The following is a 27,090-nucleotide window of genomic DNA, read 5'->3' on the forward strand; positions in this document are numbered from 1 at the left end:
GTAAAGACAATCCGGGGACGTACTCTATATGATCATAAATAAATATAATTAAGTAGGTCATGATATTGTTCATATTTTCTGTGGTAATTAAAAAACTTCATTAGGACAACATGTATTTTACAAAAATAAATATTTTTTTTGTTGTTCGAAAGAAGAAAAATATTGCGAGTATGTCCTGCTTAGTTATATTGTTTTTGATCATAACTTAAAAAAACTTTCAAATCAGAGACAATTTAAATACTTAAGTAGGCCTTTTTAATATCATAATACGCAATAAAATTTTTATAACAAACTAACAAAAAAAATCACTTTTTAACAATATTAACTTGTTAAAAATTGTCTCTGATTTAAAAAATGCAAAAAATATCTAATCTAATTTAAAAAAAATCTTAAAATAATTTATTTAAATATATAAATAATAAAAAATAAAAATCACATTTAAAAAGTACAATATCAATCTCGGCGTATTGCAAAAATAATATTCGAGGAAATGTATAAAGCTTATGGAATTATTCAACATTGTTTTTTAAAAAACGATTTTTTTCTTATTGTATTGCGTTTCTCCTTATAAATATAACTTAAAATATTCGGCTAAAGGCACGTAAAGGTATAACGTGTTTGTGTGTCTGTGAAAATTAGTTAGAAAATCAAACCATATCTCGCCCTATACAATATTATTAAAAATTATCGAAAATCAGCGTTTAAGATATGTTGAAGGCCTTTTTTATTGGTGTTCTTTTGATCAGTGCTTATATCATAAAAAAGTGTGAAATTCCTTTGTAAGGCACAAAAAATGAAATGTGGTTTCATTTCTGTTTAAAAGAATATACAGTGTTTACATTTTATTTTATCTCACTTTTCACATGCTTAATTTTTTGAACTTTCGTTAAAATATAGTATACAAAAAAGTCATTTTTACTCCGAATAGAACATTTTTTTTTCAAACGTCACAAATAATTTCTTAAACAATTTCAAAGGTTGCAAATATAAAAAGATTTAAAAGTAATAATTAGTAATTATATATCGAGAAACTATGGTTACACTCGTTGAATTTGACACTTTATTTCAGTTTAATAATATATTTTCGTATTTTTCTGCTTAGGCGTAAAAGTGTTTTACTTTTATGCCTAGGCGTTAAAATTACTATTTTATATTGTCAATCACGTCCCAAAAATTGACGTTTGAAAAAAAAACATTTTTTATTCAATTAAAAATTTGCTTTTTAATGAATGTTCAAGCTAAAAAAAATTAAAGAAGTTAAAATGGAGGACAAAATAAAATACTAACACTTTAAATTAGTGAGTGTCTAGCGAGTGTTAAGCATATTTGAATCCCAAGCAGGCTTTTCTATGGTTGTACCAACATCATTAATATACCTAAGTATATACCTAATTAAAAATATCCTGGTCCATAAAAGACACTGATCAAAGTTTCTTGAGAGCATCAAAAAAATAATAAAAAAAAACTATTAAAAACGCTTCTGAAGGATCATTTAATATCGTACGCGCTAAGAGGATAAAAATCTTTAACATTCGACCCGTTTGAGCGGATATAACCCCACAATTTCATCGCCTCGCTACAGTTGCCTTCGATAGCCTGGATCTCCCCAACACTCAGATCGGCTCTCCAGTGAAAAGGGGCGTTTTTCGAGTCCCTGTAAGTGCTGGACACGCCCCCCACGTTGACAGTTGTGTGAGAGTCCAGGAAATCCTTGACAGCCGGGTGAACTTTGAGCCCCATAAAATCGAATAAAGATTCGACGTTTTCGTAGGGGTTTAGCGAGAGATCTTCGTAGCGCAGAGCTCTACAAAAATATCGGATATTATACAGGGTGGTTCGAAATGTATTCCGGAAACGTATTCTGCAGATAAAAATAAGTAAAAAAGTTCTTCTAAATGTATGTCCTAAAATGCTTAGTTTCGGAGATACAGGGTGTAGAAGTTTCATTTTTATTTCGATTTTTTCCTACTAACTAGTTTGTAAAAAATATACATTTATGACATTTTTTACGTAAAAAAGGTCTCTTGGTATCTTGGTAAAAATCGCTACGAGTAATGGTTCTCAAGATGTTTGGAATCGAAATTACCAATACCTGTCATCATTGACATAAATTAAGCATGTTGACTAAATAGTTATTAGACTAAAATCATAAGTTTGAAATGTTTTTGAGCTAAAAGTTCAACAGAAACTGTTTTATCATCATTTTTTCGAAGAAAAATTTATGATTAGTTTAAAAAAATAAAAAGTTTTTACGTAGAAAATCACGGAAATGTATATTTTTTCACTCAGTAGTTTTAGACAGGTACAGACAAAAAGTTATTACTTTTCAAAACAGTTAAAACACATGTAGGTGGCGCCTTCTCATGTCAAAAAACTCCCAGCCATCAATTTTCATCCAAATATTGACCTTACTTCAGAGATTATATGAAAAAAATCGAAATAAAAATGAAACTTCTACACCCTGTATCTCCGAAATTAAGCATTTTAGGACATACATTTATATGAACTTTTTTACTTATTTTTATCTGTAGAATATGCTGCTGATGTTTTCGGAATACAGTTCGAACCACCCTGTATACCGTGTGTTGCATTGTTGACCTGAGCATAGAAAATCCCATGGAAATTTTAAAAATGGTGAATAAGTTTTCCCCTTTTTATTTTAGAGAAAAAATTATTTGAAACTTTTAACGAACTCCTTAAAATAAAGCAAAATTCATCATTTTTAAATTTACACGGGATTTTTTATGTTCAGGTAGGCGATGCAACAGGTTATATTATTATCATTGGTTAAAGGAAAATATGGACATACTTGAAACGTGTAGGGTAGAGCTTAGATAGTCTAATAGCTGCACTATAGTCAGACACCATGTCCGAACACAAATAACTAGGTTGATCACAGTCAGGTTCACCAGGACACCAGTCTCGGTGCTTTCGTGATTGCAGCGTGCCCCTAGGGTCTCTCACTAGCAACACGACCTTCACTTTCAATCTAGAAGGTCAAAGAAACGCTAATATATAGAAATTAATCATTATATGATTAATAATGCACTTACGTGTCGTCTTCTAACAATTCTTCGGCGAGTTTTAACCTTAACCTAACCGTTTTCATGGATTGAAAGGGAAACACTCTACAAAAATCGTTCAAAAAGTCGGGGTCCCAGCAATAGTCTGGGTAGGCTTCACACTGGCTCCATAACCTTTTGTTGTGCGTGAAAAGGTATATGTGAGACATGCCGAATTCCAAATACCTTGAAGAATATTAAATGAGGTAACATGTTAAAGAGTTGTTAGGTTAATTACCTTTGTAAATTTGTATAATCACAGTTGAGCAAACTTTTCATCACGTTAAGAGCTGACTCTGAGTAGGGAGGACCCCTTATTTGGATAATTCCGTAGTCCAATAAGGGTTCGTAGTGGTAATAGTTGCCAGGAAGGGCATTTAAGATATCACCTACATGAAAAACCAAGTTTATTTCAAAATTATTACAGAAATTTATGTGTATAAATACCCAAAAATGTGGATCCTGATCGCCAGGTCGTAATAATCACAGTCCTGATGGGTTGCCCTCCATCTTCAATAGTTAAATTCGCTAGGGACTCCCTGTCAGGCAACTTGTAATCCTGTAATTCGCGTTGGAGCTTGGTTCTTTGTATATTGACGAGTTCCTCGATTGATATGTGGTTGTTTAGGACCCGGGGCTGTTCTATTTCTATCGCTTGAAAGGCTACGGATCTGCTGTGAATCGGCGTGGGGCTTTTCTCGCAGAACGTGATAAAAAGGAAACATATCAAAGCGAGAATTACGATACCGAAGAATTCCTTCCTGCGAATCATCGTGTTAATACTGAATTAAAAATAATACGCGATTTGGATCCGATGATTAATTTTTAACAGACAGTTATCTTCATGGTTCTAGGGGATTGAGTAATTCTAGACTAAAAATACATACAAATAGCCACGGGACGTTGTTACGCGGATCTTCTTCAATGTCTACGATTAACTACATATTTATTAATTAGTTTTTCGCAGCAAATGACCTCCGAATTAAACATCTATTCATTTTACAAACGTAAAACAAGTTTTTCTACTTTGACAGTCAGCTGATTGTTGTTTTTTTTTCTTTTTTCCTGACAGGTTTGACGTTGACCAATGAAAATTCAGGAAGGTTTTGAGTATGTTTGGTTGCCAATATACGTACAATTTTCTTTCATAATTTTTGGGTTGCATAATCTTGAGGGTCGATTTAAAATAATTTTGGGGATAATAAAAATAATTTAAATGATAACTCATTAATATCAAAGGGTAAAATAAGGAATAAATATATTATTTTGTTAAAAAAATATAATACAATGAAAATTATTCTAAATAAAGTTATAATAGGATAATTATAAGGTGAAGTAGGTATAGGAAATCTCTCTCTCTCTCTCTCTCTCAATATTTTTCTTTAAAATATTAATAAGTTCTTTAAAAATTTATTAGTGCGCAAAAATTTCATTTATTAATAGCGTATTTCTTGTAGTTTATCGTGTATTTTTTTAATACATTGGAAGAATTTTCTGGGTGTATTTTTTATTATTTTATAATTATTCAGTAATAATATGGTTAAATTAGAGTTATTCGGAAAATATGGTTAAACTAAGAGTTATCCCTAAAAAACTTACTTTTAACATTTAGTTAAATAAAATATAAATCGAAAAGGGGGTTTTAAATAATCTTTTTTAAAATACAATTTACTAAAAATTTACCTGTATAATTAAGACCACCATTAGCACACGTGACTTTACAAAAAAATTGTGAAAATTTTATGTTAACATTTCATGCATTCTTTTTCTTAGTTATGCTAATTTTTGTATAACTATAAAAGTACCATCAAAAAAAAAGTAATTAATTTTTTACATTAATGTAAAAATCGGACGATTACCTACTGTATTTTATCGACACTTAAAAATTTGCCTTTTATTGATACTTAAAGAAAAATTTACTTAACTATAAAATTTTAACGTTTCACGGGGTGTATTTAGTACAATTTATTATTTTCACGATCTATGATATTTTCAAAAATACTGTAGCTGAAATAATGCAACTCAGTTTAAATGTGAATATTTAATTATTTTTTCTTCTGTTTATTGAGCAACGATTTTCTCAATTTATATATATATATATATATATATATATATATATATATATATATATATATATATATATATATATATATATATATATATATATATATATATATATATATATATATATATGTATATATATACAGTATTTTTCTATTATACAGGGTGAGTGGCATATTTCGATCCCAGCGTCACGTCTATGAGTTTTTTTCGCGAAAAAAAATTGAAAATTTTGATTATTTTGTATAGTAGGTAGTAGATTAAATTTTGAGGAATAAAAAATCAGTGGTTCTCCAAATTTAATCAAAAATTAATTTTGTTTTAATTTTTAATGTAAAATAACTCGGTTTATTTGGACTTATTTGAAATTTGAAGAGAAAATTGTTTCTTTTATCGAGATCTAACAACACTGAAAATATATGCAGTTATTTAAGACTCACCCTGTATAGAGTCTGTATTTTTATGAAAAGAGGATTCAGTATGTCCCCGGATTGTCTGTACAAGAGGAAAAACTTTTTTATTATAGACATTTTGAGAAAAATGCATTCTTCGTAAAAAATTTTGTTTGTTTTAAAATGGTTAATCCCATTCATACTTTTCCAAATTTAGAGTCAATAAAAAAAAACTGAAAATATATCTGAATTTAGAAGAATGAAATCTAAAATGATCGATAGAAATGCCTTTTAATTTTTAGGAAAAATTCAACTATATTTTCTCTAAAACTGTATAGTATGATAGTATATAGTATATTTGGAAAAGTATAAACGGGATTAACCATTTTTAAAACAAGCAAATTTTTTTATGAAGGATGCATTTTTCTCTACATTAGTAAAAAAGGTTTTTCTCTGGTAAATACAGTCTGGGGACGTACTGTACCCTTTACATAAAAAGAATTTTATGGGGTATCTACATAATATAGTGAAAAATTTTGTGAGTTCTGTTGTATTTTTTTAACAAAGACCAGTGTATGGTTTAGGCCTGTTGAACATCTGGAAGTTAAAAGCGTTACGGTCCTGCACGGGAGTTCTATTGAAATCGACTGTGGCGACTGCCGACCGGTTTATCCGCGTATCCTGTTTCAGTTTTGGTGGGTTTGTCCGTCGATAGAGCTTCGCCTTCGCATCGTCGCCAGTTCTTCTCGTCGTTTTCCCAAGAAAAACCACACTTTTCATTTAATTTCTTCGAACGCGTCGTCGTCAGAAGGAAAACGGTCCAAAATGTGACGCCCCTCCTCAACCAGTACGTTGTTTCGTTCGTTTCGTTCATCGTTCTTCAGTAGAAAAGCGTTTTCCCCGCTGTGTATCGAGGTGAGAGAAAGAGATTTGTTATTTTTTAATTAATGTAGTTTAATCGATTATTATTGCGACTCGCGGCATACAAGCACACCTTTTTCTTTTAGTTCAAGGGTTTTACCTTAAGAAGGAACTGCAACGTCGCACATTATTTCCTTTTAATCGTTTTATAATTCGGCGGGCTCAAATCAAAGCAACACGAAACGATTAAGGCAGAGTGTATTAGTCATGAAATGTAAATGTTATGTAGCGGGGTTTCATAATGATTATGATATGACGAATTAAGTTGTGCATGGAAAAACAGTATGCTTTATTAAACGACAGCAATTAAGAATTGTTAATGCTTTTATATGCCAATTCGACTGGAAAGAACGCTTAACGTATTATAAAAACAGCGCTATTTATTTTATAATGCAATGTGTTCTAATAATAATCCTTTATTTATACTACAGGGTAATTAAATAATTTTTTTTGTCTTAGTATGAAGCTTCTATATTATTAGTAGTTTTTGTGTTACCTAAAGTAATTTTTCTTTTTTTGGGGTAAATATTGGTTTTGGTCACCAACGGAGATCAAGTTCCTTGCAATTTTGTTTTGGATATAAAATTGATTTGTGTTTGTTGTTGTGATTGTAAATAGCTGTCAAGGTAGCTCTTTACAAACATATTTTCGTATCAATATTGGCACAGTTTATTATAAAAAATAGTATATTGTTTTATTAGGAGTAGAAATGATTCTTTATGTGGCGAGGTACACAAAGACGTTTTTCGGACGTTGCAAATAATATAAAAAGATTTAAAAGTAATACTTTGTAAGTAATTATACAGGGTGTCCCAGAAATAAGTGCAAGTATTTTAACTGGTAGTATGTATAGTTCAACCTCAGAAACACGCCTATGAGTATTTTTTCGCGAAATTTTTTTTTTTTTAAAATTCGAAATTTTTTGAAAAGATTTTTGGATATTTTTTTCAAAAAACATAATTGCTTGATAATATGGCAACATAAGTATTAGATTAAATTTACAAGAAAGAAAATCCAGAGAAGAACCAGTGGTTCTCAAAATTTTAGCAACAAAATCATTTTTTTTTGGAAATTTTTAAAGTAAAATAACTCCGTTATTTTGGACTTATTTGAAAAACGATAGATAGAAAATATGTTTCTTTTATCGAGATCTACCACTATTACTAAAATACTTGCACTTAAATCTGGGACACCCTGTATATCGAGAAACTATGGTTACACTCGTTGAGTTTAACACTTTATGTCAGTTTAATAATATATTTTCGTACTTTTGTGCTTAGGCGTTAAAATTACTTTTTTATATTGTCAATCACGTTGCAAAAATTAATATTTTTGTGACGTTTGAAAAAAATAGTATAATGTTTTATTATGAGTAAAAATGACACTTTCTGTGGCGAGGCTGTACGTTTAACATACAGCCGAGGCACAGAAAGTCATTTTTAGTCCGAATAGAACATGCTTTTTTTCAAACCCACCAAATAATTTTTAAACAATTTCAAACATTCCAAATAATATAAAAATATTTAAAAGTTATACCTTGAAAATTTAATAGACGATAGAACTTGAAAAAATAAAACAAAAAGTTCATATCAACTTGTAAGATTTAAAGCTTCCTTTTCGAGATACAGGGTGTTACAATTACATAAAAAAGAAAAAAAAAGATATTTGAAAAACTATTTAATCGATTTTGATATAACTTGACCCGTTTATAATACTTATTATGGGACTTAATTTGATGTAATTACATTTAAGTTTAATGGCTAGGGGCGGCGGTGGGGCATCACTGTTAAATTATTTTAAAGGAAAAAATAGGCACGCTACTGCTTTTTAGAAGCTTAATATTATTTTTGGATTTAGTAATTAAAAATATAATTTTTTTGTCTCCTGACTTTTTTGTCAATCTTGCTTACTTCTTGCCAAAAAAATTAAATTCTAATTGGTAATTAATATTATAATTGGTATTCTAATGGTACCCTGAACCTCGAAAAGGAAGCTTTAAATCTTACAAGTTGATATGAACTTTTTGTTTTATTTTTGCAAGTTCTATCGTCTATTAAATTTTCCCGATTAAAATCTGAGACACCCTGTATATCGAGAAACTATGATTACGCTCGTTGAATTTGACACTTTCCGTCAATTTAATAATATATTTTCGTACTTTTATGCCTAGGCGTTAAAATGACTTTTGTATATTGTCAATCACGTCGCAAAAATTAATACTTTTGTGACGTTTGAAAAAAAAATATCTTTGTGTCTATATTTTTTAGTGGCAATAGAAATAATATTTTTAAATAGTTGAACTACTTTATTTTATTGTCGACTGTCAATAACATTTAATTTGTTATTAATGAGGTAAAAATGAAAGACTTCGAAGTGAATAATATGCATATTCCGTGTTTTAAGTCTTGTAGATGCATGTTGCGTGTTTTTACATAATTATTGAAAAGAAACGCTACAGCTACACTTTGATAACATATACAGATGTTTGAAAATTTATTGACATTTGATCAAGTTAAACAAGGGTTTTTATTTGTGTCTTTCAATAAACAATATTTAATCTTCAGTTGCATGTTTGACATTTTGTACATATAATAAAAGGAACGATAGGCGTACATTGCTAACATTCAGATTTTGTTGATATATTTGATTAATTTAAATAAGGGTATTTATAATTCCTCTGTGGGTATTAAAATAAATATTTAATCTTCTTATTGTATGCTTGGCAATTTAAATGATTGCAAAATTGATAGGTATACATTTGCTAATAGTGGGGGTGCTTAAGATGCACTAAATGGGGATCACAGATGGGATCTGATATAGTATATATACGGTTTTTCAAATAAGTCTCAAATATCCGAGTTACTTTCCTTTAATTAAAAAAAAAAAAAAATTGGCTTAAATTTTTAGAACCACTGGATCTTTTCTGGAGTTTATTTCTTGTAAATTTAATCGACTACCTAGGTTGCCATATTATCAAGAAATTATGTTTTTTAAATAATTATTTAAAAAAAATTCAATTTTTTTTAAAAAGATTCCAAATTTTCAAAAAAAAATCGTCACGGGGGTGGTATTGTAAAAATCAGATGCTAAAAAGCAAACAAAAAATATTATATTTACTAGCGTGTACCCGCGACTTCGTTCGCGTCGAATTAATCATTTATAATGGTGATGATAAAGCAAAGCAAGAATTTCCATTAACATACAAACTGGATAAAATTTTCTCCCATTTATGTCAGCATGAGAAAAAAACAATATAGCGATATTATATTATATAACTTCACCGTCTTGGAATTTGAGATTGGAGAAACCCCTCCTTATCGAACCTCTACACCCCACAGTCAATCAGTTTGCGAAAAATCAGCTTTAAACGTCAAGCAGTTTAAGCAGAATAGTGATTACTCAATGGACATATTTTATGAAACACCCTGTATCAATTTTTAAAAAATCTTAAAATATGTAAAACAACAAAATAGAATATACCTACGTATTAAAGCGTTTTTTCGGAAACTTGACCGTTTTTTAAATAAAAAATATTGTAATATTTGAGGGGCGGTTTCACCCCCTTGGAACTGGAATTTCGAAAAATCCCTTCTTATCGAACCTCTACACCCTAGAATCAACCTGTATGCCAAAATTGAGCTTCTTACGTTGAGTGGTTTGAGCAGGATCGTGATTAATCAGTGAGTCAGTCATTTAAGGATTTTATATATTACTATAGATTTTTTACTATTATTATTTTTTTTTAAATATTTAGACAGCTCAAAATTTGCATGGGATTTTCTATGTTTCCACCCAGTATATATATATATTTGATGGTGTTTTATCTAACCCCATTTGCCGTGACTTATTCTTCGTTCTTCTACTGATGATGGTCGAAAATCCAGTCAATTAAATAGCAATTACTGTCGGAATGACGACGGACAGCGAAGGAGTCAGTGACCATCGCTGTAGCCGACGAAGCAGTTTGTTTCCTTGGCGTGTCGTTCCCATCTACTGTACTGCCGCGGTCAATCTTTCGCTGGTACCAAGGTACCTACCCAACAGATCAGTACCTCTCTTGCCTTTTCGCCGAGCGCGTTTATACCTTCCTCGTTCCGGATTTCTTTTGTGTCTCATTTTCTTCCAAAACGTTCTTTCAACCCTTCTTCGAAGTGTTTTTAGTGAGTGTATCGTATTTTTTATCGCCTACTACGAAATTGTAACCCACACACAAGGTTGTTCTTTCGCTGGGTACTGTACGGTAAAAGATCGACTAAATCTGACTCTCTTGGAACTGTATTATAGTCAGAGTAAACTTGACCCGCTTACCGCATTCTCGGCTGTGCGATGTGCCCATGTAGGTATGTATGGACTTGTATAATAGCGACGAATTTTTTTTCGAAACCTCTCGATTTTTAGGAGTCGCGTGTGACCGAGACCGGTTGACCGTTAGTTGGGGGGAGAGGAGGGGGGACAGTATTTTACGCAAGAATTTTCGTTTTTGGTACAGATTTGTGGCAGTGGGCTGTATTATTTGATAGACAGAATTTAGACAGAATAGACAGAAGGTTGTAAAATTAAAAAAAAAAACAGAATGGCACGTCTAGCCGCCCATACTAAAATATGTTAATATACAGTTGGTAGGCAGTTCTTTTAGTTTCAATTATCTAAAAAACTGCGACTTCGACTGATTTTGATGTTATTACAAATTTTGTTGCAAATATTATTCCTAATTTTAAATTGAAAATCGCGTTTCGCTAGCTACTGTAATTTTGGAGTTACGATTTTCTTAAATTTTTAACCCCCTCCCATACCCCCTTACCAACCCCCCACCCCCACCAAAGACTAATGGCTAGATTCTAGGGTGCCACAGTATTTTTGTGCCAAATTTGGTTAAAATCGGTTTAGCGGCCAGACAAAATCGGACAGACCCCATGAAAATATTTTGTATTTCGGTCGGTTTGGTTTTTGGTATTTATGACCCAAATAACTCATTTTGAGTCAAATTAAAAAAAAAATTTGCCGATCTTAATAGCCTACCATACCTGTTGGTATGGTCGGCTAAAAATGACTTAAGTCTTTTTAAAACTGATTTGTTGCAGCTCTGGCGAGAACTTTTTTATTTTTGCCTAATTGTTCAGCTTCTCAACAACTGTTATTTCCTAAATATAATTTTAAATAGTTAATTTTGATATTTTAATTTCTCTTTCTTAGCTTTTTTATTGCTTCCGACCTCTTTATAGCTTCCTGCGATATGACTATCAAACGGTTTGTTCGTTTGTATATAAAATATTCCTTGAATCGTAAAGTTGTTTTTATTAGTGTTTAAGTAGAAAATCTTTGAGAGATTCCACTTGGTATCTGAACATAAAAAAATCTTAAATCTGATTACTCATTTCTACACATATTATTCAGGAATCTTTACACAATCTGAAATATATACGCAAAGAATATCCTTCTGGCTGTTAATTTCATAATAAAAAATCTACATTTTTTAATACTTATAAAACATAACTAACTAGTATTTGTCAGAAGTTATCTAATTAACAGTGATGCTATTTCAAGGTTCTATATCATTTTCAAATCATTCTTATTTATAAATTTGTATATTAATATGTAATTTAAATTTTTCTATGAAACTTCTTATAATATCTATTTTTATTTGAGTCGTATTATTTTAATGTCATTAATAAGATAATAGGAACAAGGTTTTATCAAAAATCTAAAATATTACTTTGGTTAAACCCCAGAAAACTGCAGAACAGGATATTATATTTTAGGAACTTTAAATATTTGTTTTAATAATTTTATATTTAAACTATTTTATTCTTACAACGAAGTTATATTTAACCACAACCAAATTGGATTTTATTTTCTTAGTAATAACGTAAAATACAAACCTATAATTTCTGGATTTTATCGTTATTTCTTTTTGATGATGAATGATAAAACATATTTTGGAAATCTCGCCTCTGGAAAATTTTTTGGTATGGTTTCTGCTGTTTTCTAGAAAAAGTTGTTCTTTATTGGTTGTCCAAATTCGCGTTTGAGTCACCAAGATTGTGTTTCCTACTGGGGACCATTTCATAAACTAGAACATACAGTTTGACTTTTAATCTTTTGTATTTTAATGGCGCAGTATTCTCAGAAGAACGAACTGGTTTTTGTTCTATTATTATTACACTGTTACATTTTAATTTGATGGCTCGAAGGACCGCCGTTTTTTCTCTTTCTTCGTTCCTCCAGCCACTGGCATACGTAATTAATCTTTTTTCGGGTAGCGAGGCAGAGTCGTCCGTCGAAGCGGAAAACCGAAGCCCAGATGTTATTACTCGCCTTATTAATGCTAATTCTTGAGAAAACTCTGGAGAAATATTCTCGAGAACGTTGACCGTTGTTGCCACGTTCAATGTACAGGGTGGGTCGAATTGTATTCGGGATTTTTTTGTAGATGAAAATAAGTTAAAAAGTTCGTATAAATTTGTGTCCTAAAATTCTCCGTTTCGGAGGTACAGGGCGTACAAATTTCATTTTTATTTCGTTTTTTTTTCAAATAATTTTTGAAATAAGGTTGATATTTCAATGAAAATTGGTGTATGGGAGTTTTTTGACATGGGAAATTTGATTTCGATGCCAATATGACTCTTACTTGTGGGGGCGCCACCTACCTGTTTTTTTAACTGTTTTGAAGAGTAATAACATTTCGTCTGTACCTGTATAAAACTGCAGAGTATATAAATATATAACAAATATCGACATTGGAAAAAAAAACGAAATAAAAATGAAACTTTTACATCCTGTATCTCAGAAACGAAGCATTTTAGAACATACATTTATACGAACTTTTTTTACTTATTTTTATCTGCACAGTATTCTGCCAGAGTTTCCCGAATACAATTCTGATCACCCTGTATACTTGATTAACTGTACAGCGCCAACATAAAATTCGAACAGAGAAGAGATCTCACTCTCCAAAGCCAATCTACACGCTAGATTTAAAAATAAATGGATTTTTGTTTTTCATTCTTTTATGTAAATTTGTTTATGTAAGACTAAGTTTTTCAACGAATCTACAATTTTCTTTTGTTAGCTAACGGTGTTTCGTTATGATTTTGGTATTGTATCACTGGATTTTGTGTCCTGTATTCCATGAATGTTGGCAAATCTTAAATTTGAAAAAAATTGTATCTCGGTATTTTTAGCCGACCATAGTGGGGGTGGGGTGTTGGCAAGGGGGTATGGGAGCAGGGTTGGCATGATTTAAATCAAATGATTTAAATCTTGATTTAAATCGTGATTTAAATCAAGTGATTTTTTCAATTTTAATCATGTGATTTAAATCAAAAAGAAATAATTTTATTGAAACTTTATAATAAATCAAAAAATAACTGTAAAAGTTATAAAAATGTGTCATAGAAAACTAGAAAAGATATTTCTATAACATAATATATAACAGATAATAAATCGAAAACTAATTGGAAATGTTATAAAACTATATAAAAATATCTATTCATCGAAATTTAAATGTTGAACCGATTTTTGAAGTAATTTCGCGTGAATCCATTAGACCGCTAAACGCAGGGATTTAATTTAGAATTTATATATGTGACAAAAATTCGCTGTTCGAATACATATCATTCGCAAAGTCTAGTGCCAGAACTAGGTTCTTCTGATATAGAGACTATATCTTCATTCCCGAGATTCTGTAATCGTTGTCAGAAAATGTGTTGATTTATATTTTTTTTGAAACGGTTGTATGTTTCCAAATTCCTACCGACATTTTGATCTGCAGTAAGTACTTTACACTTTGACATTAGGTAATACATACTAATTTCATTCTCGACTTAAGACTATTTCCGAACAATAGTGTATTTTATTAGGAGTAAAAATTATACTCTTTTTGACGATGCTGTACCTTTGAAGGACCATTTTGAAGCTATTCCGACGTTACAGGGAAGCACAAAAAGTACATTCTTACTACGAATAGAACATACTATTTCTTTTAAAACGTTACAAATAATTTTTTAATCAATTTCAAACATTGCAAATAATAGGAACAGTAATCGAGCAACAATTTGTATACTTGTTGAATTTGACACTTAATATCTGTTTAATATTATATTTTTATACTTTTGTGCTTAGGCGTAAAAGTGCTTTACTTTTATGCCTAGGCGTTAAAATGACAAAAGTTAATATTTTTGAGATGTTTGAAAATCTGATTTTTTATTTTGTTTAAAAAATCATGATTTTTTCCAATCCTCTGTATGGGAGGGGGTTAAAAATTTAAAAAAATCGTAACTCCAAAATTACAGTAGCTAGCGAAACGCGGTTTTCAATTTAAGCTTAGGAATAATATTTGCAACAAAACTTGTAATAACATCAAAATCAGTTAAAGTCGCAGTTTTTGAGATAAAAAAAATTGGAAAAATTCCTTTACTTTGAAAGTAGTAAGAACTGCCTACTTTTTATTAACATATTTTAGTGGGCGCCTATACGTGCCTCCCGGCGCCAATTTTTTTACTTTATTCGATAGAAAATGACACTGAATACATATCTTTTGTCAACTTTTGACATTTTTGCATATTATGGTTTATTTGAAATTGTATAATACTGTACTAACGAAAATTTGACTCGAACTACCTAGTGTGTGGTACCAAATTATTCGTAAAAAAGTGCTTTTCCAAATATGCTAATCAGCCACCCTCGTTCCATTTGAAAAAATTGAGAATGATTAAAAGTACGATTTGGGCATTTTTTAATCGGCCATGACAAGACACGAAAAACATTGGACGATCAAATTTATTTTTCCAAAGCTTCTTGATTAAAAGTTTGTGTTTTTGCGCTGTTTCAACCATGGCGCTCTAGATGAAACAGGAAGTTCTTTTTCTCTCTTTGAGAAAAATTGAAATTTGAAAATTTGAGTTTCTCTCAAAGACGGAGACCAGTTCTCGTACGGAGACCAGTTCTGTTATTCGACAAGGTCGCGTGCAAACATTAAAAATTTAAGATATTTGTCCGGCGTAAAAAACAATGTCCAAGGTTTTCCTTTGGAGCTTTTCCCTGTATGTATTAATTTTACTAATTCGCTTGAATAGGCTTACGTAATGGTCGGTCTATAGGAACAAAAGGACGAGCTTGAAAACGAAAACGAACTTTGGCGAAAAAGAGACAGAGACACCTTGTACTACAAATTTTTTTATTCGTATGTGTAAGTAAAGAAGGTCGAAGCCAAACTTATTTTTACTGAAGGTTGTTGAGGTGATTTACATATATATAGCAGGGCTGGGCTTGTAGTAAATTAACCTTTTATTACGTCGTTTACCACGGCAATAAGGAAGGTTTATTACGACTTGTATCTCTTAATTTATTTTAAGGTAATAAATGGATTAAGTACTTTTTATATTAAAGTTCAAAATACCAACACTTATAGAACACAAGACAGATAATAGACAAAGCAGTGTTAAAATCAAAATGAAATTAATTTTACTTTACTCAATCATTATAATTAAATGCATTGCGCATTCATCTGTGAATATTGGCAATGTATTGCTTTCCTTTCTTTAATTGTTTAAAAAATCACACGCAATGCAGTTTTATATAAACAATAAAATACGCTTTTGCATTCACTAGGGAGTCTTTTGGGTTTACTTCGTTGTGTAACTATTGAACAACTTAACAATTCAATTCAAAAATGTCAGTTTATCCATTGACATTTTATTTTGTATTGTCGAAATAATAATTAATTTTATAGTATTGTCTGCACCTAACATTTTACCTGTCAATGTTTACTGTTCAGTCAAAACATATCAAGTATGACTTTGAGGAAAAAAAACAGATGATCTGTGAATTTCCTAGTATCATGCTAGTATCATTGTAGTAGTCTTTGATTAAATAGTTTTAATGTTAATATGGAAAAAAAAAATTCTTCTTGTTTATTCGTTTTATTTTAAAGATTGAATTGCAATTACATATATGTATGTTTTTTTTAGTTAATTAAAAAGGCACTTTTTGGAATTCTTATAAAATTTGAAAGCGTCTACACGGTGTCCCAAACAAAAATGCACCAGAAGAGATAAATACAAAGATACATTTACCCTCACAATGGATGTTAAAATTAACTAGGCCTATTGCTAACTTGTGGCTTTCATTTTCAAGTCTTTTTTCTGGAACTGTCTCTGCCAATGTTACACAAAATCTAGAATTAAAGACAATCATTATTGCAAGTATTTTTCAACAGGTTTCAGTAATACAAGTATATATTTAAAAGCAAAAAAAAATTAATCGGAAGCAATTAAGAGTAAAAAACATTTTATTATCGACTCTAAATTTTAAGGGAAATTAAACAATACTTGTCTAGAAAATGGCGAAAGCGCAGGATTATTAAAAATTTTCAAACTAGCTTAAATTCAAATAAAAGCAAAATTATTTACTGCTTACAATTTTATCCTAAGAATATTCTTCGTGGGCACGGTAGCTGCCGCATGAGTACCTTTACTTTCCATAGTTTCTTTGTATTGAATCGTTCATATCAGACACGTTTCTGGTATTTTATTTTGAAAGTTACATAGGAGAACTGTATCTAGAACTACAGAGACTAGTTTATACTATCTGTATTATTCAAATGCATTACCTTACATTATTACTTTGGAATATCTTGAATGTTATTTTGAGGAAATCAGATCCAAGGATTCTCAGCCTCGGTTGAGCCAGAGTTTGAATTTTCTGTAGTGAAGATTGCTTACAATTTTATCCTAACAACACAGTCAAATGGATCAAGCCAGCTGGAGAAATCAGTGCCGTTTCCTCAAAGACTAGGCTCCTCCGATCTGCAATAACAAATAATATTTTCGTAGAAACCTTGATCATATTCAAAGAGTTTTAAAATTAATTCCAATACAGTTTCCTGGGAGAATTATTTAAACAGTTTTCTTGGTTGTAAAACTACTTTTGGATTACAAATCAGTTTGAATGTACCTACCTTTGTTTTGAACAGGTCGTACAAGCTTATGATATCTCACATTTCTAGGAATATTTGTATCGTTCTCTATTAATTATTCGACATATATCTTGAACTTTGGCAGTGCATAGTTCTGAGTTCGTCTTGGAACAAGCAGTTGGTCTTTTTTAGGACTTCTGTGTTGAAGTTGAAGGACTTCGCTTAGAAAGCAGTACTTGGTTATTGTTTTAGTATTATCTGAAGCTAAACACTGGAAAGGAAATACATAGTTAAAATTTGACTGTATTATAACGGGTATATTTATTTGATAAAACGGTTTTATACCTTTTATTGTTCTTCCTGGTCCATGGGCGATATTCGATTTCCCGCGAACTTGCCGCCATCTTTCACTGATAAGAAATTGAAATGTCAGTCATTAATTTCTCTTAAAAATAATATATTTCGTATAAAATACGTTACGAAATATATAAAAATCATCTTATTATATAATTTATCTCCTACTTGAAGTATATAGACAATAATTCACCTTTGTTTAGTAAATTAATTGAAAAAATAATTTATGGCATCCAGTAATACACCTTTGGTATACGTCAATGCCTTAATATCTCACCGCTCAATCCCGACATAAAATAAGTATTTATATAAATACCAAAAGACTATCATTTGGAATTCGCAGATGTGGCCTGCGGTGTTAACATGGTGTTAACCATGTGTTAACTATAATCGTAACTTTCTGGCGCTTGAGGAATGCGACGTTATGGGAACTGGCCAGCTTATAATTTAGCCCTCTTGAGTTGTTGTTAGAGAATTGTTTACAGTCGTACGATTTCTGTCAAGGTAGTCTAATGATGACGACGCGCCGGTCAATTCTACCACGAAATTCCGCATTCTCAGGTACCATCGTTTACAGGTGGGATGTGGGTGGGATTGTTAAGATTCGTCCATGATTCGTCTAGTCGGAGAGGCGACGCTTGCAGTTCACCCTGTAAATGCTTGGAGTTATAAACTTGGGAATGTTTTTTGTTATTTTTTTGCAATAATTTTGAATTTCATGTGGTAATTATTTACAAATTAAACAGAGCCCAAGAAGACTATTAAAAGTTAATTTTGGTCTAATCCCAAATATACAGGGCGTTTCAAAAAACATGTGCCATCTCTCGTGGGAAGATTCTTCACGTAAAAATATGATTTATTTTTCATATCAACATAGGTCCGATTCTGCTTTGTTTCGTAGCTACAGAGTGTATGTACTCCATGCTAACTTAATTCTTCTGTTTCTGGTAGAGGTAGAGATAAACTCCTATTACATGAACAACGAACTCAGTCTATATAAAGTAGCAAATGTATATAGTAAATGTAGCAAAATAAAAAGTAATTTGCCCGACCCTATCAACATACCTTTTCGCTGCAATCAGAATTTATTGTTTGGATCACGCGGGGGGATTCTTTTCATAACACGGGTTTAAGGTTTATTATGAAAAGAAAAAATCGGCGATCGCAGCAAATTAAATGAAATCATCGTCCAGCTTTATTTATATTAATTCCCAATGATATTACGTGCCTTTGCTTTGCGTTTCCTCGCGTTGTTGTATTGTCTCTCAAGGTAACTGGTCTCCACAAGGAGGGAGGCTTTCTATATCGAACGCGCCGAAAGAGAAATCAAATAATATTAATATCAAAATCGGTCCTGTCCGCTCTATCAGCTGACCAAAACCGAAAAAAAAATGGTTTCAGATCGTTTCGCAACTACCAGATAATAATAGATTTGTTTATTTTTATTCTCGCGCCAGTTTGTTAAGTGATTCGTTAAATATATGCCCGCGGACGCGTTTTTTTATAATATCTACGAAAATTGTTCTAATTATAATTAACTAGATCTCTCGTAAGTGATTAAGCTAGACCTACATCTCTAGATTTTTATTTTTTATCGTACGAATTAGAGAAAGTTCGTTAATTGGTGTATGTTTTTTCTAGTTCTCTAATTTGATTAATTATGTGAGTGTGTAATGCTTCAATTTGTAGGAACGGTGGCTAATAAGCGAAATGAACAGAGAAAGGGTGGATTTTTCCAGCTGATCAATGGACTTGGCACAGACCGATCAGTATTTCCATGGAATGAAGCATCCAGGACGAAAAAAGTTGATATTATAATCAATAATTTACTCAAAAAGGTAAGAAAAATATTTTTTGTTATATTTAGTCTAAAATTGCATATTCAGGTATAATTTTCAAGTTCGATTAAAAAAAACGGCGTCATGGTGGGTGATAATTTTCTATGATAATTAATTTTTAATACTTTTCCCATTTATTAAAAATTAACTGACCCAACTAAAACAACTAAGTTTTTTGAGATTTTTTTGGTCTCTTTTTTTCTTTCCATTTCGATTAAAGTATTTTCTATACAGGGTGAATCTTAAATAAGTGCAAATATATTCAAGGCTGGTAGATGTTGGTAAAAGAAACATATTTTCTCTTTACCGTTTTTAAGTTCAAAATAACCGAGATATTTATTATTTATTTTATATATTTAATATTTATTATTTATTTCTAGAAAAACGAGATACAAAACATTGATTCCTCTCAATGGACACGTTATTTTTGCAAAATAACGCTTCAAACATTTACTAAGCTAAAACCCTTGTTTATACAGAGTGTCCTAGAAAGAAGTGCAAGTATTTTAAGGGGTGGTAGATCTCGATAAAAGAAACATATTTTCTCTTTATCGTTTTTCAAATAAGTCCAAAATAACTAAAAAATTGCTGCTAAAATTTTGAGAACCACTGGATCTTTTCTGGATTTTCTTTCTTGTAAATTTAATCTATTACCTATGTTGCCATATTATCAAGAAATTATGTTTTTTAACTAAAAACTAAAAAAAATTCCAAAAAATTTTTCAAAAAATTTCGAATTTTCAAAATTTTTTTTTCGCGAAAAAAACCTTATAGGCGTGTTTCTGGGGTTGAACTATACTACCAGTTAAAATACTTGCACTTATTTCTGGGACACCCTGTATAATTCATATACAAGGCTATAAAACCCATATTTTAATTTTTAGAGAGTTTATTTTATCATTAATATTTTTGTAAAAACTAGTTTAGTTAATTGAATGAAATTTTGTCTAATCTTCATTAATAAATTAATTTTAAGCGATGATAGGATAATTAATTATTCGTTTTCAGGTCGATAAACCGTTTATTTTTCGTTATTTTTAGATTCGAGGAAAGCCAAAGCCAAAAAAAGATGTATACTAATCGAAAATCGTGCATCATCAAAGTCCTGATCATACTTTGCCTGCTATACTTCGGAATCCACGTGCTGACCAACGGCGGACCGGTCATAAGGGAGCTGCAACAGTCTGGCCGAAGTTTGGCCGCTTTGGACACGCAAAATGTCGAATCGATCGTACAAGAAGGTGAGTTATTATTCCCCAGCGTGAGTAAATTCTATTTAAAGATGCTTAAAACTACGAGAAGAACACGCAAAAACCTTCAAAAGTTCCGTATTGTTACTAATAAATGCGCGATTTGTAATTATAATTTTTATCTTACGGCTCAAATAATATTCTCGCTATGCAAATCGTTTACTTTATTTTTTTATGGCCGATTAACAGGATTGTAATGAATAAAATTACCTGGGTCTCATTTGAATAATCTAATCCTGTCAGGTTTTGATGCTAATTCGAGATATAGCGCGGAGAAAAATACGCTTTTTCGGTGTATTTTTAGTTGCCTAAGACTGTATCTTATGGAGGTAAAAAAAAAACAGCGTCAGGGTGGCCTTTGAAATGGCAGAAATAGATGAAAATTTGAGTTGAAGTAGCGGTTATTGTGTCTGGGTCGTTTAGATAATGCATGATCTAAGATAAATTTGATTTATACAGGGTGAGTGTCTTAAATAAGTGCAAATATTTTCGGGGCTGGTTTGATTTATTACTTAAATTTTAAGAACCGCTGGATGTTGCCATATTATGAAGATATTATGTTTTTTAACTAAAAATTAAAAAAAAAACATTTTTTCAAAAAAATTCAAATCTTTCAATTTTTTTTTCGCGAAAAAAAAACATAGACGTGTTTCTGGAGTCAAAATATACTACCCCTAAAAATATTTGCACTTATTTAAGACTCACCCTGTATACTGTTCTGTAGATATTTTATTTTATATCATACATTTAAGTTAGATATTTATTAATTACTCTTTCTATCTGACTAACGTGTTAACTACGCCAATGGCATTGTCAAATCTTAAAAATAAAATTATACAGGGAGAGTCTTATAAGGGCGATTCTTAAATAAGTACAAATCTTTTTAGAGGTAGTATATTTCGACTCCAGACACACCATTATGAGGTTTATTTCGCGAAAAAAAAAATGAAGAAATTTACAAGAAAGAAAACCCAGAAATGATGTTCTCAAAATTTAAGCAAAAAAAATGTTTTTGGGAAATTTTTGAAGTAAAATAACTCATTTATTTTGGACTTATTTTAACGTTTTTTTCTTTCTAAAAATCTAGGCTCAGCACTACAACTGTCGACTGTCAACACCACCAAAGTGGTCCAAACCGAAATAAACTCAAAACCATCCTCAAGCACCACTTCTTCGACAGCAAAACCAGAACCGACAGTCAGCGAAAAAATTAAGGAAATAACACGATGTATAGACAGGCCTTTGGTACCCAAAACGCAACAAAGAGGCGACTATTGGGTGCTGTACAACTATATCCCAGCTGAAAAAACGTTCAAATGCGAGGAAACGGTTACTTATACCACCCATGCAGATTACTCCTTCATGGACAACTTGGTGCCATTGCTGGAGAGGTGGGGGGCTCCCATTAGCATAGCTCTCCACGCTCCGGGAACTGATTTCGAGGATACTCTGGAGTCGATAGCTCATTTGCGAGAATGTACTAGTCCGTTGGTCAGGGAATTGGTTACGTTTCATATTTATTTTAGTACCAAGCACGTTCCGAAAGAGGTAGGATAATTTTGACACTCTGTAGAACACGTACAAATAAAATTAAATATGTTTGGCGTAAAATTATAATTTATTACTTTACTAAAACATTTCAAATGCTTTTTACAGCTAGCTATATTTTTGATAAGCGTTTAACTGTTCAAATAATTTTAGTTGTTTTTTTGTCTTTACTATGAGTGTTAACACATTTTATATGTCAAAAATATTTTTTTAAACATTTTTCTGACTTCATTAAAAAAAAATGACTTACTGAATAACTTATTCCAAGTTATAGAATTACCCTGTATTTTTCGATATTTCTTGCTTTTTATTTTTGAACGATATTTCCAAAATACAGTAGAAATAAAACCTGTACAATACAAAGGTATATTGTTATGCGATTTGTCTTTTTATTAGTGTTGGAGTTTCGCTTTGATAATAGAACATTTTTATCACACGTGCATTGTTATGGTAAATAACGATAAACATAGTAAAAGGAAGTGAAAAATTAATATCAGTACATTTAATATTTTGCTACGACTAGTTTAATTCTATTAATAAATAGCGTTGGAAACAGGAAATCCCATGCAAATTTTGAATTGTCCAAATATCGGCACTCCTATACAGGGTCCGGCAATAGTGCGTCGGGCATCCGTAGCTCCTAGAATAAAAAACTTGGGAATTTTGTTTGTGCAAACCTAAAGTACGTGCAAGGATGTATTTCAGGAAAATATTTATTATAGGGTGGCTCAAAGAAGTGTGAGTAAATATGGATGACTTGGATGATATCCAGGATGGATGACCATATACAAGTCCTAAGACATGAGTAAATATATTTCGATAATTTCAGAGATATTAATAAATAAATAAAAATGATATATTTTTTAGCCTTTCTTAAAAAAATTATTATAAATACAAGAACTGTTCTGAAATCAAAACTATATTACATATTTACGTTAGATGGTCTGTACTTACTTTGCTATAAATATGGAAATCGTAAATCATACAGGATGTTCAAAATTCTACGCCAAACTTTCTCAAAAATATAAAATAATTTTTCTTCGTTTTTTTTTAAATGGAACACCCTGTATATTATCTTTTTTTTCAATAGATGGAAAATTAAAAAATGAACATTTTTTGTATTTAAAGTATTTCAAAATTTTTAACGGTTTTGCAGATATTCCCGGTTTTATATTTCATATGGCATTTTCCACAGTAAATTTTTATCAAAGCCACCCAATGATTTTTCTCTCGTATTTTACCATTGAAAGCGCCATATGAAATAATACTACGTGTATCTGCAAAACTATTAAAAAAATTTTAACTCTCCATCTAATAAAAAAAATAATATACAGGATGTTTTAAAAATTTAAAAAAAAATTTAGAACCATTTAAAAAAAATCAAAGAAAAAATATTTTATATTTGAGAAAGTTTGGCGTAGAATTTTGAACATCCTGTATGATTTACGATTACCATATTTATAGCAAAGTAAGAACAGACCAGCATGTGTATTCAACGCAGACCTTTAAAAAACCTATTGGTGGAGTGGAGCCAATATTTGGACAGTTCAAAATTTTCATGGTATCCTATTTTTCTTCCACCCGGTATATCATTTTTCTCTCATTACACTATATACTTATTTCGCAACTTATTTTGTAGGTTCCCAAACACAACGCCCTTTTCCAGGAGCCCTACAATTGCTCACTAACTCCGCCATATTTGAACGTGTCGTCCGAGCAGATGTACAAGGCGCAAAAAAAGCTCTTGTACCCCGTGAACGTCGGACGAAACGTGGCCCGCGAAACGGCCCAAACTCACTTCATTCTACCCTCAGACATCGAACTCTATCCTAGTCCGAACATAAGCTCCAAGTTCCTAGACCTGGTCGCGACCAACAAGGGTCCCTTGCTCAGCAAGAACCCCAAAGTGTTTCCCTTGCACATATTCGAGGTCAGCGCCAATTCCCCGGTGCCAGAAAGCAAAACTATGCTGAAGGAGATGCTGCATAACCGTAAGTCGAGTCATATTGTCTTTAAAAGCAATATGAACAGAGATTAGGGTCCCTATTCAAAATGATGTTTTTTAGGTACTGCTTTACCTTTTCACAAGAAACTGTGCTCGGGATGCCACAATATTCCTAAGGCGAAGGAATGGCAGACTGCTCCGGAAAGCGAGGGATTGCACGTGTTTCACGTGGGAAAAAGAAACGGACGTTTCGTGCATTGGGAGCCCATCTTCATCGGGACTCACAGCGATCCTCTCTACGATGAGAGGCTCAGTTGGGAAGGAAAAAGTGATAAAATGACTCAGGTGCTTAATTTTAACATTTAATAGTGATATTTCTAGATATATTCTTTTTTTGCCATCAAAAATAATCTAATAAATATTGTTTTTAAGCTTTTTTCTAAATTTTTTAAAATTTTTTTAGACAAATAATTTTCTTTAATCGTTTTTATTACTTCTTATTTTCCCTGTGTATATTATTGGCTATTATTTAAGGTTCATTATGCAATAATCAATTATTTTACTATAATCAAGATTTTTTCAAATTTATTCTCAGGGTGCAGCCACACTATCCTAAAAACGGCGTATCGGCGTAACGGCGTAATGACCTTGAATAGATTTCCAGTAATTGTATTGGCTGAAACATTCATCTGTCAGAAATTTTATCTGTCAAATTCATCTGTCAAAAATTTCAGCCAATAGAATTACTGGAAATCGATTCAAGGTCATTACGCCGTTACGCCGATACGCCGTTTTTATGATAGTGTGGCTGCACCCTCAAGAAAGTTATTTGAAATTGAAGAAGATCAATGGCAACCTTCGTAAAATAAAGGCCTAATTCAACGAATCCTGACGTCACGAGAGTAGTCAGGTTTATTCCATGAATAATAATGTTTGTTGATTGTATTGTTATCTTTAATAGATAATTCATTAGTGTTTTAACTCAATTTAATGGCATTTCAGGGTTACGCTTTGTGCGTAATGAACTACGACTTCTTGATCTTGGACAACGCGTTCCTGGTGCACAAACCCGGCATCAAAGTGTACAAAAAGGACCCCAAGAGGGCCATGTTGGCCGCAAAAACCAATCAGCTGATCAAGAAGATCATTTTCCCCGAACTTAAGGTGTTGTACGGAACGCGGAAAGGCTGTGCTGTATGAGATTTCGTTTTCACTCGACTCGGAAGTTCTTAGATATTATTTTTGAGCTGGAGGAGGTTCCTAAAAGGTCACGCGCCTCGCCAAGACCAAGTCTGAACTTAAAACTAACAGATACAATTATTTTTTTACGTCTTGACAGTTATTATTAGGTGTCATCTCGTTGTCTACTCTTTACTAGTCATTTTATTATGAACGAATTAGGTTATTAATTAACTTTTGTATAACGGGGGAGAGTGGTGCTTTTTAGGGAACCTTTTCAGGGTTTTTACTGTGTAGCCATAAGCAAAACCTATAATGTAGTTTATATTCGATAGTTTCGAATATTGTGATCATTTAAATATAAGATATTATTATGGGTATTTTTGCGCAGATTCAACTTAAGATACTCTCTTTCCCTGCTTTCAAACAATTTTTTAAAAATAAGAATTCTTCAAATTCACTCTTTATATAGATACACACATTTTAAAGTTTTTATTTTATAAGAGTTGAAATATTCTACTCACTAATTTTTTTTAACAACAAATTTTAGATGTTCTCGGAACGGAAATCAAAAAGCAGGGTATTTATAATATTAATCGATCTTGTTTTAAGTATTACTGTTACTATAAATATTGTATATACTCTATATAGTTTATATTGGACGTAAGTCGTTATACTGAAGTGGCTATATTCCTATTTTTGTATTTAGAATAGACTGATAATATGTATATGTCATTTAGCCCCCCCCCCAAAAAAAACAGAGAAGAATCATACTGAAGTGGCTTGTGTCCTTGAAAAATAGTTTTTATTTTATTCGACAGAAGGTGGGTAAAATTTATTTTTACAATTTACAACTTTTTTCAAGGGCGCTGGTTATATCAAAATACTTTTATCCCTTATAAATATACACATATTTAAATTTTTCTTTATGTGGTGGCTATATTATATTTGCCTTCAAGTGGGGAAGAATAGATGCCAAACTCCGTTTAATCGCCCTGTACATATATATTATATATTTATCTACAAATATCGTTTTTTAGTAATTTAAGCAAAATAATGCTCATTTTTGCAGTTTTAAGTACTTAATATTTATTTAAACTTATACCAACTATTATTATTACTATACTCGAATCTTAGGGATACAAAATGCAAACAAAATCGATGATCTATTTATTCTTGTGTTAAGTTGTATGTATATAAAGAAAAGACAGGCAATATGCAAGCAGGGCTCTCTATAATGAAACGAAAAAACAATTTGCCATATAGAAAAGAAAAAAAAACATGAGCTCTGCTTACAATTGCCACTAATATTTTTCTCTTCTATGAAAAAAGTTTGTACGAGCTGTCCAGAAACTCCCAAAATGTTTCTAGACAACTGGTATACATTGGGGGTATAAATTTCATTAGTGATCGTAGAGGAGAAAAATATTTTGTAGGGTAGAATCGTCTTTTTGGAAAGATGTTATTTTTCTCTAAGTTGTGAACTTTTCAATATTAGTGGTTATGTGCCTTAACATAGTATATCTACAGTATCTTTTTTAATATACGAAATTGCATCAGGGTGTGTTTTTTTGTTTTATTCATTCATCATCATCATCATTCTCAGATTATTCAACCATTTCCAG

At 31.3% G+C, this 27,090-nt stretch overlaps 2 protein-coding genes across 5 annotated transcripts; one reads left to right on the forward strand and one right to left on the reverse strand.

Moving 5' to 3' along the window:
• Nucleotides 1-1,473: 1,473 nt before the first annotated feature.
• Nucleotides 1,474-4,094, reverse strand: LOC115883945 (carbohydrate sulfotransferase 4-like). The gene is made up of 5 exons (XM_030902371.1): nt 3,510-4,094; nt 3,301-3,451; nt 3,054-3,248; nt 2,810-2,989; nt 1,474-1,804 (listed from the first exon to the last, which is right to left on the reverse strand). Exons 1-5 carry the CDS (start codon nt 3,832-3,834, stop codon nt 1,489-1,491), a joined length of 1,167 nt encoding a protein of 388 aa, XP_030758231.1. The 5' UTR covers nt 3,835-4,094; the 3' UTR covers nt 1,474-1,488.
• A 2,089-nt stretch (nt 4,095-6,183) lies between these two features.
• On the forward strand, nt 6,184-27,025 carry LOC115883910 (beta-1,4-glucuronyltransferase 1-like). 4 transcript variants are annotated; one of them, XM_030902334.1, is made up of 7 exons: nt 6,184-6,430; nt 19,395-19,543; nt 20,585-20,784; nt 21,881-22,341; nt 23,981-24,332; nt 24,408-24,631; nt 25,289-27,025. In XM_030902334.1, exons 3-7 carry the CDS (start codon nt 20,613-20,615, stop codon nt 25,484-25,486), a joined length of 1,407 nt encoding a protein of 468 aa, XP_030758194.1. In that variant the 5' UTR covers nt 6,184-6,430; nt 19,395-19,543; nt 20,585-20,612; the 3' UTR covers nt 25,487-27,025. The 4 variants fall into 4 exon arrangements, with proteins under 4 accessions (XP_030758194.1, XP_030758196.1, XP_030758197.1 ...); XM_030902336.1 differs by lacking the exon at nt 6,184-6,430 and adding an exon at nt 10,426-10,776; XM_030902337.1 differs by lacking the exon at nt 6,184-6,430 and adding an exon at nt 10,426-10,772.
• Nucleotides 27,026-27,090: the final 65 nt, after the last annotated feature.

The sequence above is a fragment of the Sitophilus oryzae genome, unplaced genomic scaffold, assembly GCF_002938485.1.
Source record: "Sitophilus oryzae breed Bouriz unplaced genomic scaffold, Soryzae_2.0 scaffold_2006_pilon_pilon, whole genome shotgun sequence".
Classification (NCBI taxonomy): Eukaryota; Metazoa; Arthropoda; class Insecta; order Coleoptera; family Curculionidae; genus Sitophilus; species Sitophilus oryzae.

Coding starts and splice junctions, on each gene's coding strand:
- LOC115883945 (XM_030902371.1), bottom strand. CDS start 3,834: ATGATTCGCAGGAAGGAATTCTTCGGTATCGTAATTCTCGCTTTGATA. Junction 3,249..3,300: donor GATTATACAAATTTACAAAG/GTAATTAACCTA, acceptor ATATTCTTCAAG/GTATTTGGAATTCGGCATGT. Junction 2,990..3,053: donor GAATTGTTAGAAGACGACAC/GTAAGTGCATTA, acceptor TTGACCTTCTAG/ATTGAAAGTGAAGGTCGTGT.
- LOC115883910 (XM_030902334.1), top strand. CDS start 20,613: ATGTATACTAATCGAAAATCGTGCATCATCAAAGTCCTGATCATACTT. Junction 20,785..21,880: donor CGAATCGATCGTACAAGAAG/GTGAGTTATTAT, acceptor CTAAAAATCTAG/GCTCAGCACTACAACTGTCG. Junction 22,342..23,980: donor CCAAGCACGTTCCGAAAGAG/GTAGGATAATTT, acceptor CTTATTTTGTAG/GTTCCCAAACACAACGCCCT.